The sequence below is a fragment of the Oryctolagus cuniculus genome, chromosome 5 (genome assembly GCF_964237555.1).
Source record: "Oryctolagus cuniculus chromosome 5, mOryCun1.1, whole genome shotgun sequence".
Lineage (NCBI taxonomy): Eukaryota > Metazoa > Chordata > Mammalia > Lagomorpha > Leporidae > Oryctolagus > Oryctolagus cuniculus.
The window spans coordinates 134,951,367-134,965,837 of NC_091436.1; the positions used below are offsets into that span (position 1 = coordinate 134,951,367).

The window sequence follows — 14,471 nt, forward strand, 5'->3', positions numbered from 1 at the left end:
AAAGGTCATTTAGCTATACCTTTGCTTTCTATAGCTTCTTGCAGCTTTTTTCTTTAAAGATTTATTTATTTATTTGAAAGGCAGAGTTACAGAGAGGCAGAGGGAGAGACAGAGAGAAAGGTCTTCCACCCACTGGTTCATTCCCCAAGTGGTCGAACGGTCAGAGATGCACCAATCTGAAGTCAGGAACCAGGAGCTTCTTTTGGATCTCCCATATTCGTGCAGGGGCCCAAGGACTTGGGCCATCTCCCACTGCTTTCCCAGGCCAAAGCAGAGTTGGATCAGAAGTGGAGCAGCTTGGGGCTAGCGCCGTGGCTCACTTGGTTAATCCTCCACCTGCGGCGCCGGCATCCCATATGGGCGCCGGTTCCAGTCCTGGCTGCTCCTCTTCCAGTCCAGCTCTCTGCTGTGGCCTGGAGGGCAGTGGAGGATGGCCCAAGTGCTTGGGCCCTGCACCTGCATGGGAGACCAGGAAGAAGCTCCTGGTTTCAGATTGTCATAGCACCGGCTGTAGTGGCCATTTAGGGGGTGAACTAATGGAAAAGGAAGACCTTTCTCTCTGTCTCTCTCTCTCTCAACTGTCAAACTCTGCCTGTCAAAAAATAAATAAATTAACTAATTAAAAAAAAAAAAAAAGGAGATGCAGACAGGACCAGGGGCGGCCCTGGCTGGGGCATTGCTCTTCCTGGATCATGAACCTCTATCCTCTGTCCCTGGGGCTCCACAGCACCGGCAGCAGAGAGCCTGCTGGGCCGTGGTGCTGGCCATAGGGCCGTGCTCTCCAGGGCTTCCCCTGTGACTGCTGTGACACAGGGATTTTCATAAAGGCCCAGGGATCTCAGAAGGAACCAAAGAGCAACTCAAAGTCTTTCCAAGCCGTAGTTCACTCATTTCCAATCTGGTGAGACCCCCAGGAGTCCCTGGGGACGTGGACTCCTCAAAGTCACTGGTCCTCAACTTTGGCTGTTTCTGGAACTGCTGCCAACCCGTACCCAAAACTTACGTGTGGGAACATTGCTAACAGCTTATTTATAACAGCCAAACACGGGAACAACCTACACATTCACCAAGTTGGGACTGGGAGGCCGGTGCTGTGGCTCAATAGGCTAATCCTCCACCTTGCGGCGCCAGCACAGCGGGGTCCCGGTTGCCCCTCTTCCAGGCCAGCTCTCTGCTGTGGCCAGGGAGTGCAGTGGAGGATGGCCCAAGTGCTTGGGCCCTGCACCCGCATGGGAGACCAGGAGAAGCACCTGGCTACTGGCTTCGGATCCGCGCAGTGCTGCACCGGCTGCAGCGCGCCGGCTGTGGCGACCATTGGAGGGTGAACCAACGGCAAAGGAAGACCTTTCTCTCTCTCTCTGTCTCTCTCTCTCACTGTCCACTCTGCCTGTCAAAAAAAAAAAAAAAAAAAAAAAAAAAAAAAAAAAAAAAAGAAAGAAAGAAAGAAAGAAAGAAAAAGAAGTGGGGACTGGGTAGACAAATTATCTTTACATGGAACGCCACTCCACAGTAACCACCTAGTGACACCCGGGCCAGGCCTAACAGTGCGGAGGGGCCGCTGGCCGGGCCCAAGCTCGCACGGTGGTGACATCGGTCCGCAGCGTACTGGGAGTGAGTGGAAGAGATCCTCCCGGGGACTGGACGCAGTGTGGTCTTGGTCTCTGTGTGAGCCAGTCCTGCAGCACCCTGGGCTGAGGGGAAGCCTTTAGGAGGGAAGAGGTTTATTTTGGCTCACAGTTTGGAGGGTCACAGTTCAGGATCAGGCAAACCCCCTAGTCTGGCCTTGGTGGAGCTTGGCAATGGGGATGCTCCACACGCAGGCCAGGGGCACACCCTGCCCTCCACACTCACCTGTCTGTGCTGAAAACCATCAGGATTGGATCATGGGGCCCCACCCTGACAGCCTCGTCCAATCTAATCACTTCCTAAGGCCCCACCCTCAGACACCATCATTCCGTTAAGTTCCATCTTAATCAACTAGCATGAGACTCTGGTGGGGGGGGGGGGTCAAGACTTTATTTAGTGCATGGGGAGACACTTAAATTGTTTTCCAAACCATCACTGCCTGGATGGTAGTTAACATAGGAGCTCCAGGCTCCTGGCTTTGGCCCAGCCTTGTCTTCGCTGTTGCAGGCATATGGGGGAGTGAACCGGCCAATGGAAGATCTCTTTCTCTCTCTGTCTCACCCTCTCTGTCACTCTGCCTTTCAAGTAAATAAAATAAATCTTAAAAAAGAGAGAGAGAGACAGAAGTCTCCCATCCACTGGTTCATTCCCCAGATGCCTGCAACAGGCAGGGCCAGGCCAAAGGCAAGAGCCCAGAGCTGTCAGGGTCTCATAAGCAGACAGCGAGGACCCAACCTCTTGAGCCATGCCCTGCTGCCCCCCAGGGTACACATTAGAGGGAAGCTGGGATTGGGAGCAGAGATGAACGCAAACCCAAAAATGGGATACAGGTGTCTCAAGTGGCATGTTAACCATTGTGTCAAATGCCGCCCCAGGTTAAGAGCTTTTGTATGGGGGCCGGCTCTGTGCCGTAGCTGGTAAAGCCACTGCCTGCAGTGCCAGCATCCCAAATGGGCACTGGTTCAAGTCCCGGCTGCTCCTCTTCCTATCCAGCTCTCTGCTATGGTCTGGGAAAGCAGTAGAAGATGGACCAAGTCCTTGGGCCCCTGCACCTGTGCCGACCTGCAGCACAATGAACTGGGTTTCCTGAAACAGAGAGTGGGAATGTGGGGACAAGGACGCAAAGAATGGAGCCAAGACAAGTCCTGATCAAGGCTCCTTTATTGAACAAATCTAGTAGTATTTAAACATGACCAGTTGTTCAAGAAGGAGCACAAAAGATTTACATATCAAAAAAGGCTTTTAAGGTTACAAAGAGTTCCCGACAAGGTTCTTAATTATTGATTACAGGGTACAATAAAACACTTGGGTGATAAATGCAGGTTTCAGCTGTGACTGATTATCTATATCATCTCTCGTGAAAGGTTTAGGTTCTTCCTGCCTCTTCCCGGAATCTCCCTAGCCTAATTGTCTGCCCACAGCACCCACATGGGAGACCCAGAAGAAGCTCCTGGCTCCTGGCTTCAGATCACAGCCACTCCGGCCGTTGCAGCCAACTGGGGAGTGAACCAGTGGATGGAACACCTCTCTCTCTACCTCTGCCTCTCTGTAACTCTGCCTTTCAAATAAATAAATAAATCTTTAAACATATATAATCAATTAGAGTGTTGATTATTCACCAGCTGACTTCAACAGTCATTAAAATCAGAGATGTTAACGTGAAGAGATTCTCAGAGGAAAAAAGCTCACAAAACATGTCATACATAACACATGTATATGGGCCGGCGCCACGGCTCACTAGGCTAATCCTCCGCCTTGTGGCGCCGGCACACCGGGTTCTAGTCCCGGTTGCCCCTCTTCCAGGCCAGCTCTCTGCTGTGGCCCGGAAGTGCAGTGGAGGATGGCCCAAGTGCTTGGGCCCTGCACCCCGTGGGAGACCAGGAGAAGCACCTGGCTCCTGCCTTTGGATCAGCGCGGTGCGCCGGCCGCGGCGGCCATTGGAGGGTGAACCAACGGCAAAAAGGAAGACCTTTCTCTGTCTCTCTCTCACTGTCCACTCTGCCTGTCAAAAAAAATATATTAAAATGTTAAAAATTTTTTTTCTGGCTTTTTTGGTTATTGTTACATTATTATTTTATCTTCATGTTCTCTTTCTTCCTGCTCCAAGAGTATGGAAGAGTCACCTGCAGTTAAACTATAGGGCAGGGAAAACAAACACGCTACCAGCGTCCAGTTTCAGCGGGAACACAAATAACCAGAGATTGAAAACGCAGGCGTGATCCCGACAGCGCTGTCCTCGCGCATGCGCACGAGGGCGGGCAGAGCAGCGGCGAGAGCCTCGCGTCCCTCAGGCACCGCCGAGGCCACCCCAGACAGCGCGCGGGTCCTGACGGGGGGCGGGGCCACGCCAGCCCGGAAGAGACGCTGCGCCGCGCATGCCCCTTCCTTTCCGGCCTCGGCTCCGAACCCTACAGCCGCCGCGGTGAGTTCTGGCGGGGTTTGGTTTCCATCGGCACCCATCGGGGCCATCCTGCCGCCGAAGCGCCCCCGCTTCTGTAGGGTCGGGCGGGGGCCTTCTCTCATTCTTTCCACGCATGTATTTTTGAGCAGCGAGAGGGTCTGGGGCGCCTTTCCCTGGGTAGAGGGACGCGGGTTGGCGAAGATTGGCGTCCGGTTGACGGCAGGAGGATGAAGCTGTTGCGCGAGGGGGCCAGCCGGGCGAGGCTGGGAAGACAGCAGCCTGCCTGCACACGCTTAGCTCGGGGAAGACCCGAGTCGGCGCCGCCTGCCTGGCTGGCGCTGGAGCTCTAGTCGGGGAGGAGTGGAGGGGGCGAAGGCCTTGGCGCTTCGCCTTGGAGTCAGCAGCCTGTCGAGAAGCGACAGCTTTCTTCCCCGGAACGTGTCTGCGCGCCTTAGGGTGCAGCCGCCGATGGTCCCCAGGTACCCACAACGCAGTCTGCTGCTGCTTCTCTTCCGCATACGCCGTCGGGGGCGCGTGCAGTAGTTTTTCGATCTGCACATTTCTGTGGGGTGCCCAGTGGTTTGGCGGGGTCGTTATGAGGCCCGTGAACTTGGCCATTTTCCTTTCTGCAGATGTTGATGCCCAAGAAGAATCGCATTGCCATTTACGAACTCCTCTTCAAGGAGGGGGTGATGGTAGCCAAAAAGGACGTGCACATGCCGAAGCACCCGGAGCTGGCGGACAAGAACGTGCCCAACCTCCACGTCATGAAGGCCATGCAGGTGTGTGTGGGGCTGGGAGTGGGGTTTTGGGTCATCATCAAGGCCAACTAAAAGTGTTTGCCTCTCGTTTTGACCCCCAGGCTTCGGCGGCGTTTTTAACGGTCATTTTCTGCCTTGCAGTCGCTCAAGTCTCGAGGCTACGTGAAGGAGCAGTTTGCGTGGAGACACTTCTACTGGTACCTCACCAACGAGGGCATCCAGTATCTCCGGGACTACCTCCACCTGCCCCCTGAGATCGTGCCTGCCACCCTGCGCCGCAGCCGACCCGAGACCGGCAGGCCCAGGCCCAAAGGTACACGGCCAGGGGCCTGCTTGGAAGCGGGAGGAGTGGGTGTGGGGACAGGGGTGTTCTCGGGAGACATCGTTGGTGTCAGCTGTAGAAGGGTTATGGCACACGGACTCTTGGTCAGGTTCGGGAACCTTTGTCCCCTGACGTGGGACTTCCATCCTGGAATGGCCTTAGACGAGTAGAAAGTTGGTCTGTCTTCTCCAGTCCTTGTGCAAATATCCAGACATGGGGTAGAGCATTGAGTGACCATTTTGTGAGCAGCAGAGTGAGTTTGTGCTTTCTCAAGGAGTCCAAAGCAAAACTAATCATTGTGGGGAAATGAACCATTTTGTATTTTTTTGGCAACGGGAGCAGAAATTACAACGTTAGAGGGAAAACAGATGCGTGTACAACTGTGGCGTGCAGTGCATCTTGGCTGGGGAGCTATCTTCTGACTCCTGAGATCATTGCTGGCTAAGAGTTGCTTGTTGGCAAAGGGTTGGGTTCCTTGTCATGTGAACTTTGTAGGAGCTGCAGACGCTGTGGGCTGCGGGGCTGAGAGGCAGAGGTTTTTGAAAACATGCTCATCAGACTTCCCCTGTTCTGAAGAGTGATTTCATGGAGTCAGGAATGTATGTTGGTAATGAAAGCTCCTTGAGGTGGGATTCTGTATCTCTACAGCAGAAGTTCCCTCCTGCATCTGGGGGATGTCGCAGATTCTGATTGAATCAGTGTGGGTGGGCCTGGTGTTTTGTGTGACAGTTTTTTTTCCCACTTGCCATAAGGTCTGTTTCATTTAACTTTTTACTCATACAGATTTCAGGTAAATTCTAGGGTGGTAACTGAGTGAAGATTTTTTTAGAAGATGAAATTGTTACTTCCGATGTTTATGGTTTTTTTAAGCTGTGCTTTAGCAAATATTTGGCCCTCCACATCCGTGGGTTCTGCAGCCACAGATTCAACTGAGGAACATAAGTACTGGGGAGAAATTGCATCTGTACTGATCTGCATACACTCTCTGGTCATTGTTTTCTAAATATAGCAGAACAAGCATTTAAGTTGTGTTAGGTACTGTAAATTAGCTAGAGGTGGTTTAAGGTATATGGAAGGATGTGTGTAGCTTATAAGCGAGTACTGCATCATTTTCTATATGGGACTTGAGTGTCCAGGTATCCCAAGAGGCATTGTACTCATATCCCATGGCCTGATGAGGTAGATGGAGAAGCTGACCCTCTTGATAGCCTCTAGGTTATATGCTGTGGGCCTTACACCGTATGCCATGTTTTTATTTGCATATTAAATTTTAGCTTTTTAAAAAAATTATCTGAAAGGTAGAGTTACAGAGAGATCTTTCATCTGCTGGTTCACTCCCCAGATGGTTGCTGGGGCCCAGGGACTTGAGCCACCCTCCTCTGCTTTCCGAGGCGCATCCACCAGGGAGCGGGATTGGAAGACCGAATCAGTGCCGACATCAAAGGTGGCGGGCAGTTCAGGCCACTATGCAAGATCACCAGCCCCTGAATTTTCCCTCCTACAGAGATGAATATACTTCAGAATGTTGACAGTTTACGTGCTTGTAGAAATAGCCAGTTTTCTAAATTTGTCACGTGATTGGGAAACACTTCGTGTTGAGAAGCACGGTAAAAGAATGTCATTGCAGATATGTGGCGTTCTACCTGAGATGTGAGTTGCTGAGGCCTTTGAGGAGCCAAACTGATGAGGAGTATCTGTGGAGTCAGTTACTAGCTGACAGGGAGAAAGGAGTTCTGTCCCTGTTAACTTACGGTAACTAAGTGGTTGTCCGCTGAGAACGAGACAGTAGTGCGAACTTTCTCTTTAAGAGGTAGAGTTCCCAGGTTGTCCTGTGTTCATAATGTGGTTTGCTTCCTGTAGGTCTGGAGGGGGAGCGGCCTGCGAGACTCACAAGAGGGGAAGCCGACAGAGACACTTACAGACGAAGCGCTGTGCCCCGTGAGTAATGCGTCGCCTCTTCCAGGGCCCTTGAGTGCAATCTGGATTCTGAGTTGGCAAGATGACAGGGCCACCGAGAGAGGTCTTGTCTTCAGTCTGAGTCAGCACACCACCAGGAGTCGTTGGGGTTTCCTCTTTCTACACAGGGATTCGATAGATGCTGGTTGGAGGCTGAAGACCCAGAGGCTGTAGTTGAAGAACTTTAGTGCACAGTGGACAGCCTTGAGGGCAGCAGCAAGCTTTTCGGTTGAGCTCTTGAGCAGGGCTCGCTCAGCCACTGCCAATGATTGCTTAGTGCAGAGTCTTGTTTCAGAGCTGCAGGTTTTGCCTTAATTCAGCAGACGTGCTGAGCTCCTCGTGTGCCAGGAGCTGCTCTGGGAGCTGGGGAGACTGTAGCGTCCCTAACAGATAGATAGATAGAAGGCCGTGCTCAGCGGTCAGGGGGTGCAGGTGTTGTGGAGGGAGAATTGAAACCCAGGGACAAGCACAGGTGAGACAGAAGCAAGCTCCTGATAGTGGGCAGTGAGGGGCCGGCCAGGGGTGGTCTGGGGGAGGGGCAATCCAGGCAAAGCCTTTCCTGGAGGACGCCTGGCTTGGTGGGAAGATAAGAATGAGCCATGGTAAGGGCTTGTGCTTACTCTTGACTGAGATGGGGAGCCGTCGGCAGAGGAAGTAGCATCCTACCTGCTAGTCTTTGTGCAGAGCAGTTAATTATGATACATAAGCAAGGTATAAATGGGGGATTTTTTGCTAGTTCTACCTCATTCACCTGTGTGAAGTAGAAGTGAATGCTGGGCCTGAATGCTACCAGGCAGCAGTGAGGATGGATCTCCAACTCTGGTATCAGAGGTGATTGCGTGGATTGGAAGTCATCCGTGCAAGAATCAGTTAGAACTCTTAGAGGGTGTGAGAGTCGGGCATGAGCCATGGGGGTCCTCAGCTTGGTGATGGGGGTGTGCGGGAGAGCATTTTCGGCTAGAGCTTGGATGTGCAGAGGTACAGAGATAGAGTGAACATGTGGCGTGCTTGCCAAGCCATCAGGGAGGTGAGCAGACAGCAGCCTGTGGCGAGGGTGAGTATGGTCTGAAAAAGATTATTTAAAAGCAGAGACAGATTCTTCATCTGCTGGTTCACTCCCCAAATGGCTACAAAGCCGGGAGTCAGGAACTCCAGCAGGGTCGAGCCCATGGGTGGCAGGGGTCCCAGCACTTGGGCCATCTGCTGCTTTCTCAGGTGCATTAGGAGGGAGCTGGATCAGCTGAGCAGGACGGGCACAAGGAGCTACTTAACCCGCTGCACCACAACGCCAGCGCCCACACCTTTGGTTTGAACTAGTGGCCACTATATAGGGTATTGCACCAGTAACAATTTCTTCGTGTTTGCTTCTCCCGTGGCACCCATGGGCCATCGCTGCCTTCGTCTCGCTTCTTCTCTGTTAAGCTCCCTGCTCTCAAATGGATGATCAGTAACCCAGCAGGAAGTTGAGGGTCCTCGGACCTTAGAGGGCAGGGCATGCGGTCCAGGCTGTGTGGTTAGGACCGCTTTCCTGGAGGAGTTGAGAGTTTGGGCTGTGAGTTTTTAAGGGTGACACAGGGAGGCACAGAAAGGTGCTTTCCCCCTTGGTGGGAGGGAGCCAGGGTGGCTCATGACATGTTCCCCTCCACTGCTGGCACAGTTTACTTCATGGCGTGGCAGCTGTGCTGACAAGACTTTCCTGTAAGAAGAGTGGGATCAAGTGGCTTGTCCCCCTCACTCTGCAGTGGAACACATCATCTGAGTACTCTCTGAGTTTTTATTAATATAAAGAGAGTCCATAGGTGCAATTCTAAGATAACCATACTTCCCTCCCCCAGTCAATCAAATCACAGGATGTATTGGTCCTACATGCTTTTTGTATTCGGTGTTAATGGCTAGGTAGCCAGGAAACCCATATGCAGTTTGTCTTTTGGGGACTGGCTTACTTCACTGATGGGTTCTGATTGCACGCATGACGACGACTCTTACATTGGTATTCCTTTGCAGCTGGTGCCGACAAGAAAGCCGAGGCTGGGGCTGGGTCAGCAACTGAATTCCAGTTTGTGAGTATCTTCTGTTCCCTTTCCATCAGCAGTCATTTGTTTAAGCCTCAGTGCTGCGGGTGTGGTGGGTCTTGTCCCTCCCTTCCTCGTCTTTTTCCCCAAATCCCCCCAATTCCAAATTTGACATTGAGAGGCATGCAGACTTTTGTGACTATGAATTACTGAAGTGGATCTCCATAGATGAATACATGTGACATAGTGGTATTATTTCATTAACGATGGTCATAACTTCCTGAATCTGTTTCCTTAAGTGAAGCCTGGCATTGAACTAAATGCTGCAGATAGGGTGGGCTCTGAGATCAGAGCCTCCATATTCTCAGAGATGATGCGATCCTGGGCAGTGGCATTCTGCCACAGTCTCATCCATAAGATAGAGGTGGAGATTATAGCTATCAAAATGATTGTGAGGTAGCTAATCCAGCTCAGGTGCTCAGCATGGGGGCTGGCGTGTCGTTGGGGCAGCTGTGAGGCAGGTCTAAACAGCACACAGTCCCTCAGAGATGTGAACTGGAGGTTTGCTTATATGGTAGAAACAAGTTCCCATCCCATGCCAGGTGCTTCCATATGTGTGACCATGGGCATGCTCAAGGTGGCCCAGGTTACCTCTGAGGAAACGGGCCTACATCTTAGTGTGGTTCACAGGCCAGTAAAGGACCAGGCTGACTCATGCCAGGGCTCTGCAGTAATGACAAGACAAAGTTAGCAGAGCCCTGAAGAGGTAGGACTGGGAGTGACGCTAATGCTGATGCTTTCTCTTGCAGAGAGGCGGATTTGGTCGTGGACGTGGTCAGCCACCCCAGTAAAGATGGAGGGGATTATTTTGTGTTAAATAAACTTGTAGCCAGAAAAACGGTCTTATGTGTCCTTTATTGCATTGCGTAACCTGACTGCAGTGGTTACAGGTCAGAATAAAAATGAGTCAAGACTGAGTTGGGTTTGGGAGTTGTCCTTGTTGCTGGTGATGTCACTTGCTGTTAGAGCTGCGCACTTGGCTTTGTCACATGCCCTTGGCTCTGTCCAGCACCTCCCTGCAGGGGCTGTCTAGTATGGGACCACGCCTCAACTGGGCAGCTTCTGCAGACCAGCCAAGCATACTCAGCTCTGCGCGGTGGGAAAGTTGCAGTTGGTTCTGTGCCTGCTGCTGGGACATCTGAGAAGTGCTGGGGAGGGAGGCTGAAAGGGAATGCTCTTCCTGGAATCCTTTACAGTTCGGGGGGGGGGGGGGGTGCAGTAGTGGTGTTCATGCCTGAGGTTTAATCTGGGTCTTTGAGGCTCTGGGTTTTTTTGTTTTTAAGATTTATTTTATTTGAAGGCAGGGTTACAGAGAGAGAGAGAGAGAGAGAGGTCTTCATCCACTGGTTCCTCACGTGGCCACAAAGGCCAGAGCTGGCTGATCAGGAACTCCGGGTCTCCCACATGGATAAAGGGGCTCAAGGAGTTGGGCCATCCTCTGCTGCTTTACCGGGCCACAGTAGAGAGCTGGATAGGAAGTGGAGCCGTGGGACTTGAACTGGGGCCCGGATGGGATGCCAGCACTGCAGGTCAGAGCCTTATGCAGGCCTTAGGCTCTAAGCTTATAAGACAAAAAAAAGAAAACAAAAGCCAGCTTGAAAGACTGCCTAGCCATCTATAGACTCCTGAGATTTTTGTGTCTCCATGGTTGGAATAAGTGGGCAACTGGAGGTTCTGCCATCCCAGGGCTCTATGAAAAAGAGTGCATTATGAGCAGTTTCCATGAGCGGTGGCCCAGCACATGGCGGTAAGTGGACATGGGTGGTAATGTTCAGCTTTCTGGTGAGGATGCCAAGGGCCACCTTTGGTCCTAGAGGAGCTGTGATGGGGAGTTGGGGGGGGGGGGCGGTGAAAGGACCATTTGGTGCTCTACCACAAGTACACTATCTAGAATTTTGCAAGGAACGGGCAAGAGCTCAGCAACAATCTGGATTTTGCTTTGCTGAGCAAGACTGCAGCCTTGGCTTGCAGGTGATCATAAACAGGAGGGGGGGGGGCTGGAGCACCAGCTCTGGGCCCTAGCCAGGCCTGGTGTTTAGTCTGTGAAGGGGGGTGGGGAGCCTGGAGCACCAGCTCTGGGCCCTAGCCAGGCCTGGTGTTTAGTCCGCAAAGCAGGCTTGGGAGTTGCATTTGTGGGGTGTTTGGCCATGTGGGGTTAAGTCCTAAGGTAAGCAGGTGGGTTTTGTGTGGACAGCCACCTTTATCTTGGTAGTTACGTTTTAGGCCACAAGGTGGCAGCTAATAGCAATGCCTTGTGTGGTGCTGGGAGGGGCGCTTTGGAATCGGCGACCAATAGAGAAACGCTTGCTTTGGCAGAAAGGGGCAGTGTTTGCGGAAGCTCATTTCAGCACTGCTTTGGCTGCCCTGCCAACGATTGCTTTTCATCCAGTTTCTCTGCTGGCTGTAGTGATGTCAAGTGGTTTGCCATGTTCACACGCCTTGTGATTGTTTAACCTGGATTCCGCTGAAGTGTTAGCAGCTCCCGGCCTTTCTGTTTCCCACTAAGGTCAGCAAGCAGATGGGTTTCCTCTACTGCCCTGGCGATTAACTGGCCTTAAAACAGCCCTGTTTTTCAACCAGGGCTCTTTGCCAACCCCTTGTGATTTAAATGAGTTCCAGAATATATTCTCTGGGATGAGCCACGGCCTCGGGATCTGGAGAAATCCCGAGGGGTCTCCACGGTAATCACAGCCTGTTGATAAAAACATGCAGGTGCAGGTGGCTCTTGCTGTCTGCCAGCCCCTCTGCCACTTTGGTGGGCTGAAATGGCCCTGCCAGTCAGTACTCATTCCCTAGCGGCTCGGGTCACTGCTGGCACATGCTCCAAGAAGCAGGCTCAAAATTTGTCATCAAGCACCTCAGTGGTGAGAGAAAAACAAAGCTGCGTAAAAGTATGTGTACACGGCAAGTTATGTTCAGATTGCATTCTAAGGAGGTGCAAAGCAGGGGGTTTCCGGGACGGGGGGGGGGGGGCCGAGACCAGTCAGGGCAACTTGCAGAAGTTTGGCTGAGAAATGAAAGTGCCAGGTGGGGGGCCGGCATTGTGGCATCGTGGGTTACGCTGCTGCCTGCAACACTGGCATCCTGGGAGAGAGCCTGTTTGAGTCTTCTCTGCACTTGGGAAAGCATGTGGGAAACCTGGATGAAGCTCCTGACTCCTGGCTTCTGCTTGGCTCAGCCCTGGCCGTTGTGGCCATTGATGGAGAGAACCAGCAGATGGACGATTCTTTCTATTTAAAAAAAAATGCTTTTCTAATAAATCTAAGAAAATTTTATTTTAGTACACAAAATGTTTTAAATCGCTGCATTTTTTTTTATAATTGCATTTCCAGAAGCTTGTGGAGACTCCCCATATATCCATTTAACCTAGCAGGTAAGATGCCATAGGACCTGGGCTAAATTCCTCACTCTGGCTGCTGGCTCCAGCTTCCCGGTAATGCAGATCTCGGGAAGCAGTAGTGATGGCAGATCTAGATTGAGTCTGCTCCTGGCTTTGGTCCCTCAGCCCACTCCTGGCTACTGCTGGCATCTAGAGAGTGAACCAGTAGAGGGGAACCCTATATAGCTTTGTCTCTGTCTCTGTGTCAATAAAATACAGTTATCTGTCAGTGAAAAAAAAAAAAAAAAAAAAAAAACCTTGGGCTGGCACTGTGGCACAGAGTTAAGCTTCTGTCTGCAGTGCTGACATCCCATGTGGGTGTCAGTTCGAGTCCTGGCTGCTCCACTTCTGATCCAGCTCTCTGCTAATGCACCTGGGAAAGCACTGGAGAATGGCCCAAGTGCTGGGCCCCCTGCACCCACGTGGGAGACCCGGATGAATCTCCCAGCTCCTGGCTTTGGCCTGGCCCAGCCCTGGATGTTGTGGCCATTTGAGGAGTGAACCAGGGGATGGAAGGTCTCTGTTTCTCCCTCTCTCTCTATAACTGTGCCTATCAAATAATGTTAAACAAAAACCTTAAAAATGCCCAACAGCATGAAGGTGAGGATTGACATGCCAGGAATGCCTGATGCTTGGCAAATAGCCTGAACCCCTGCTGCAGAATCTGTTCGGCTGAATCGGGTCTGCCCAGTGACCGCAGTGGGCACTGAGTGGTCATGGGTAAACCATTTAGTCCACAGTGAGTACAATGCACATTCAGCTTGCTAACGGGAAAGGGAAGGGCAAATCCATCACTTGATTGCTCACTTTTAGAAAGGGAAACTAGGACAGAATGAGGGCACTGGAGGGGGCGGGGGAATGAAAAGAATTGTTTAAAAAGTTACAGCCCATAGAAAGCCTGGAGCCCATTTCTATTTAAAAGTGCTTTATTGGAAGCCTGTGATAAATGCATGGCACAAGTCCAAAAGGACAGCCACTTGAAAAATAAGCCCTGCACGGTTTACGGACATGTCAAAGAGGGCATTGTGAGGAAAAGGGCATCTTGAAAAATACAGAAATATTAAATGAGAGAGGACACCCGAGCCAAAGGAATTTAGGAGGCCTCAAAATGGGGCAAAATTTATGAAAGACACAAATAGCATAAAGAAATTCTGAAGGGTACCTGCAAAAAATGTCAAAGTAAATAGTTCTAGTTTATTTAAGCACATGGAAAGTAGATCAGTTGGAGAATCTCGGGGCATCAGTTCATTAATGTGCAGGAAACGGCGAGCAGTGAGCATCTTTACCTCTGTTACACACAGCTTCCCCTTCATCTAAAATAACTCTTAAGGAGGCTGGCATTATGGCACAGTGGGCCAAGCTGCTGTCAGTGACACCAGCATCCCGCATCAGGTCACTGCTCTGTTTCTGATCCTGCTTCCCGCTAACATACTTGTACATGGGGAGCCAGCAGAGAGGATGACTGATGTGCTTGGGCCACCATCGCCCCCATGGGGCACCAGGATGGAGTCCTGGCTCCTGGCTTTGACTTGGCCCAGACCTGGCAGTGGTGGTGACTTGGGGAGTGAATCACCAGATGGAAGATCTCTGTCTCCCTTTCTCTGTTGTTCTGCCTTTCAAAAAAAAAAAAAAAAAAAAAAAGAAGAAGAAGAAATACATCTTTAAAAATAAATAAATGAATAAAAATTGAAACTGTTTTGGTATGGGAAATTTCCAATGTATATAAAATAAGCAAGTGTGTAAAAACCAGTGCACCCACCAGGGAGTGAGCATCGGCAAGTGCCAGCATTCCCCGTTCTTGTTACATTGACGGCCACACCTGCTCTCCTTCCCCACAACCCTTTGACAGACAGGCTTGTTGAGGCAAAATTTACATGCAGGAAAAATATGCTTTTTATAATTCTGGGTTTGATAGATATGAAGGTATTTCAGAAAGTTTATGGAAATGGAATTA

General features: G+C 51.2%; 1 protein-coding gene across 2 annotated transcripts; it reads left to right on the forward strand.

Annotated features, from left to right (window-relative positions):
* The first annotated feature begins 3,860 nt into the window (after positions 1-3,860).
* Positions 3,861-9,976, forward strand: RPS10 (ribosomal protein S10). 2 transcript variants are annotated; one of them, XM_002714611.5, is made up of 6 exons: positions 3,861-4,048; positions 4,660-4,809; positions 4,930-5,101; positions 6,971-7,048; positions 9,071-9,126; positions 9,888-9,976. In XM_002714611.5, exons 1-6 carry the CDS (start codon positions 3,869-3,871, stop codon positions 9,927-9,929), a joined length of 678 nt encoding a protein of 225 aa, XP_002714657.3. In that variant the 5' UTR covers positions 3,861-3,868; the 3' UTR covers positions 9,930-9,976. The 2 variants fall into 2 exon arrangements, with proteins under 2 accessions (XP_002714657.3, XP_051710780.1); XM_051854820.2 differs by having other exon boundaries at positions 4,008-4,506.
* Positions 9,977-14,471: the final 4,495 nt, after the last annotated feature.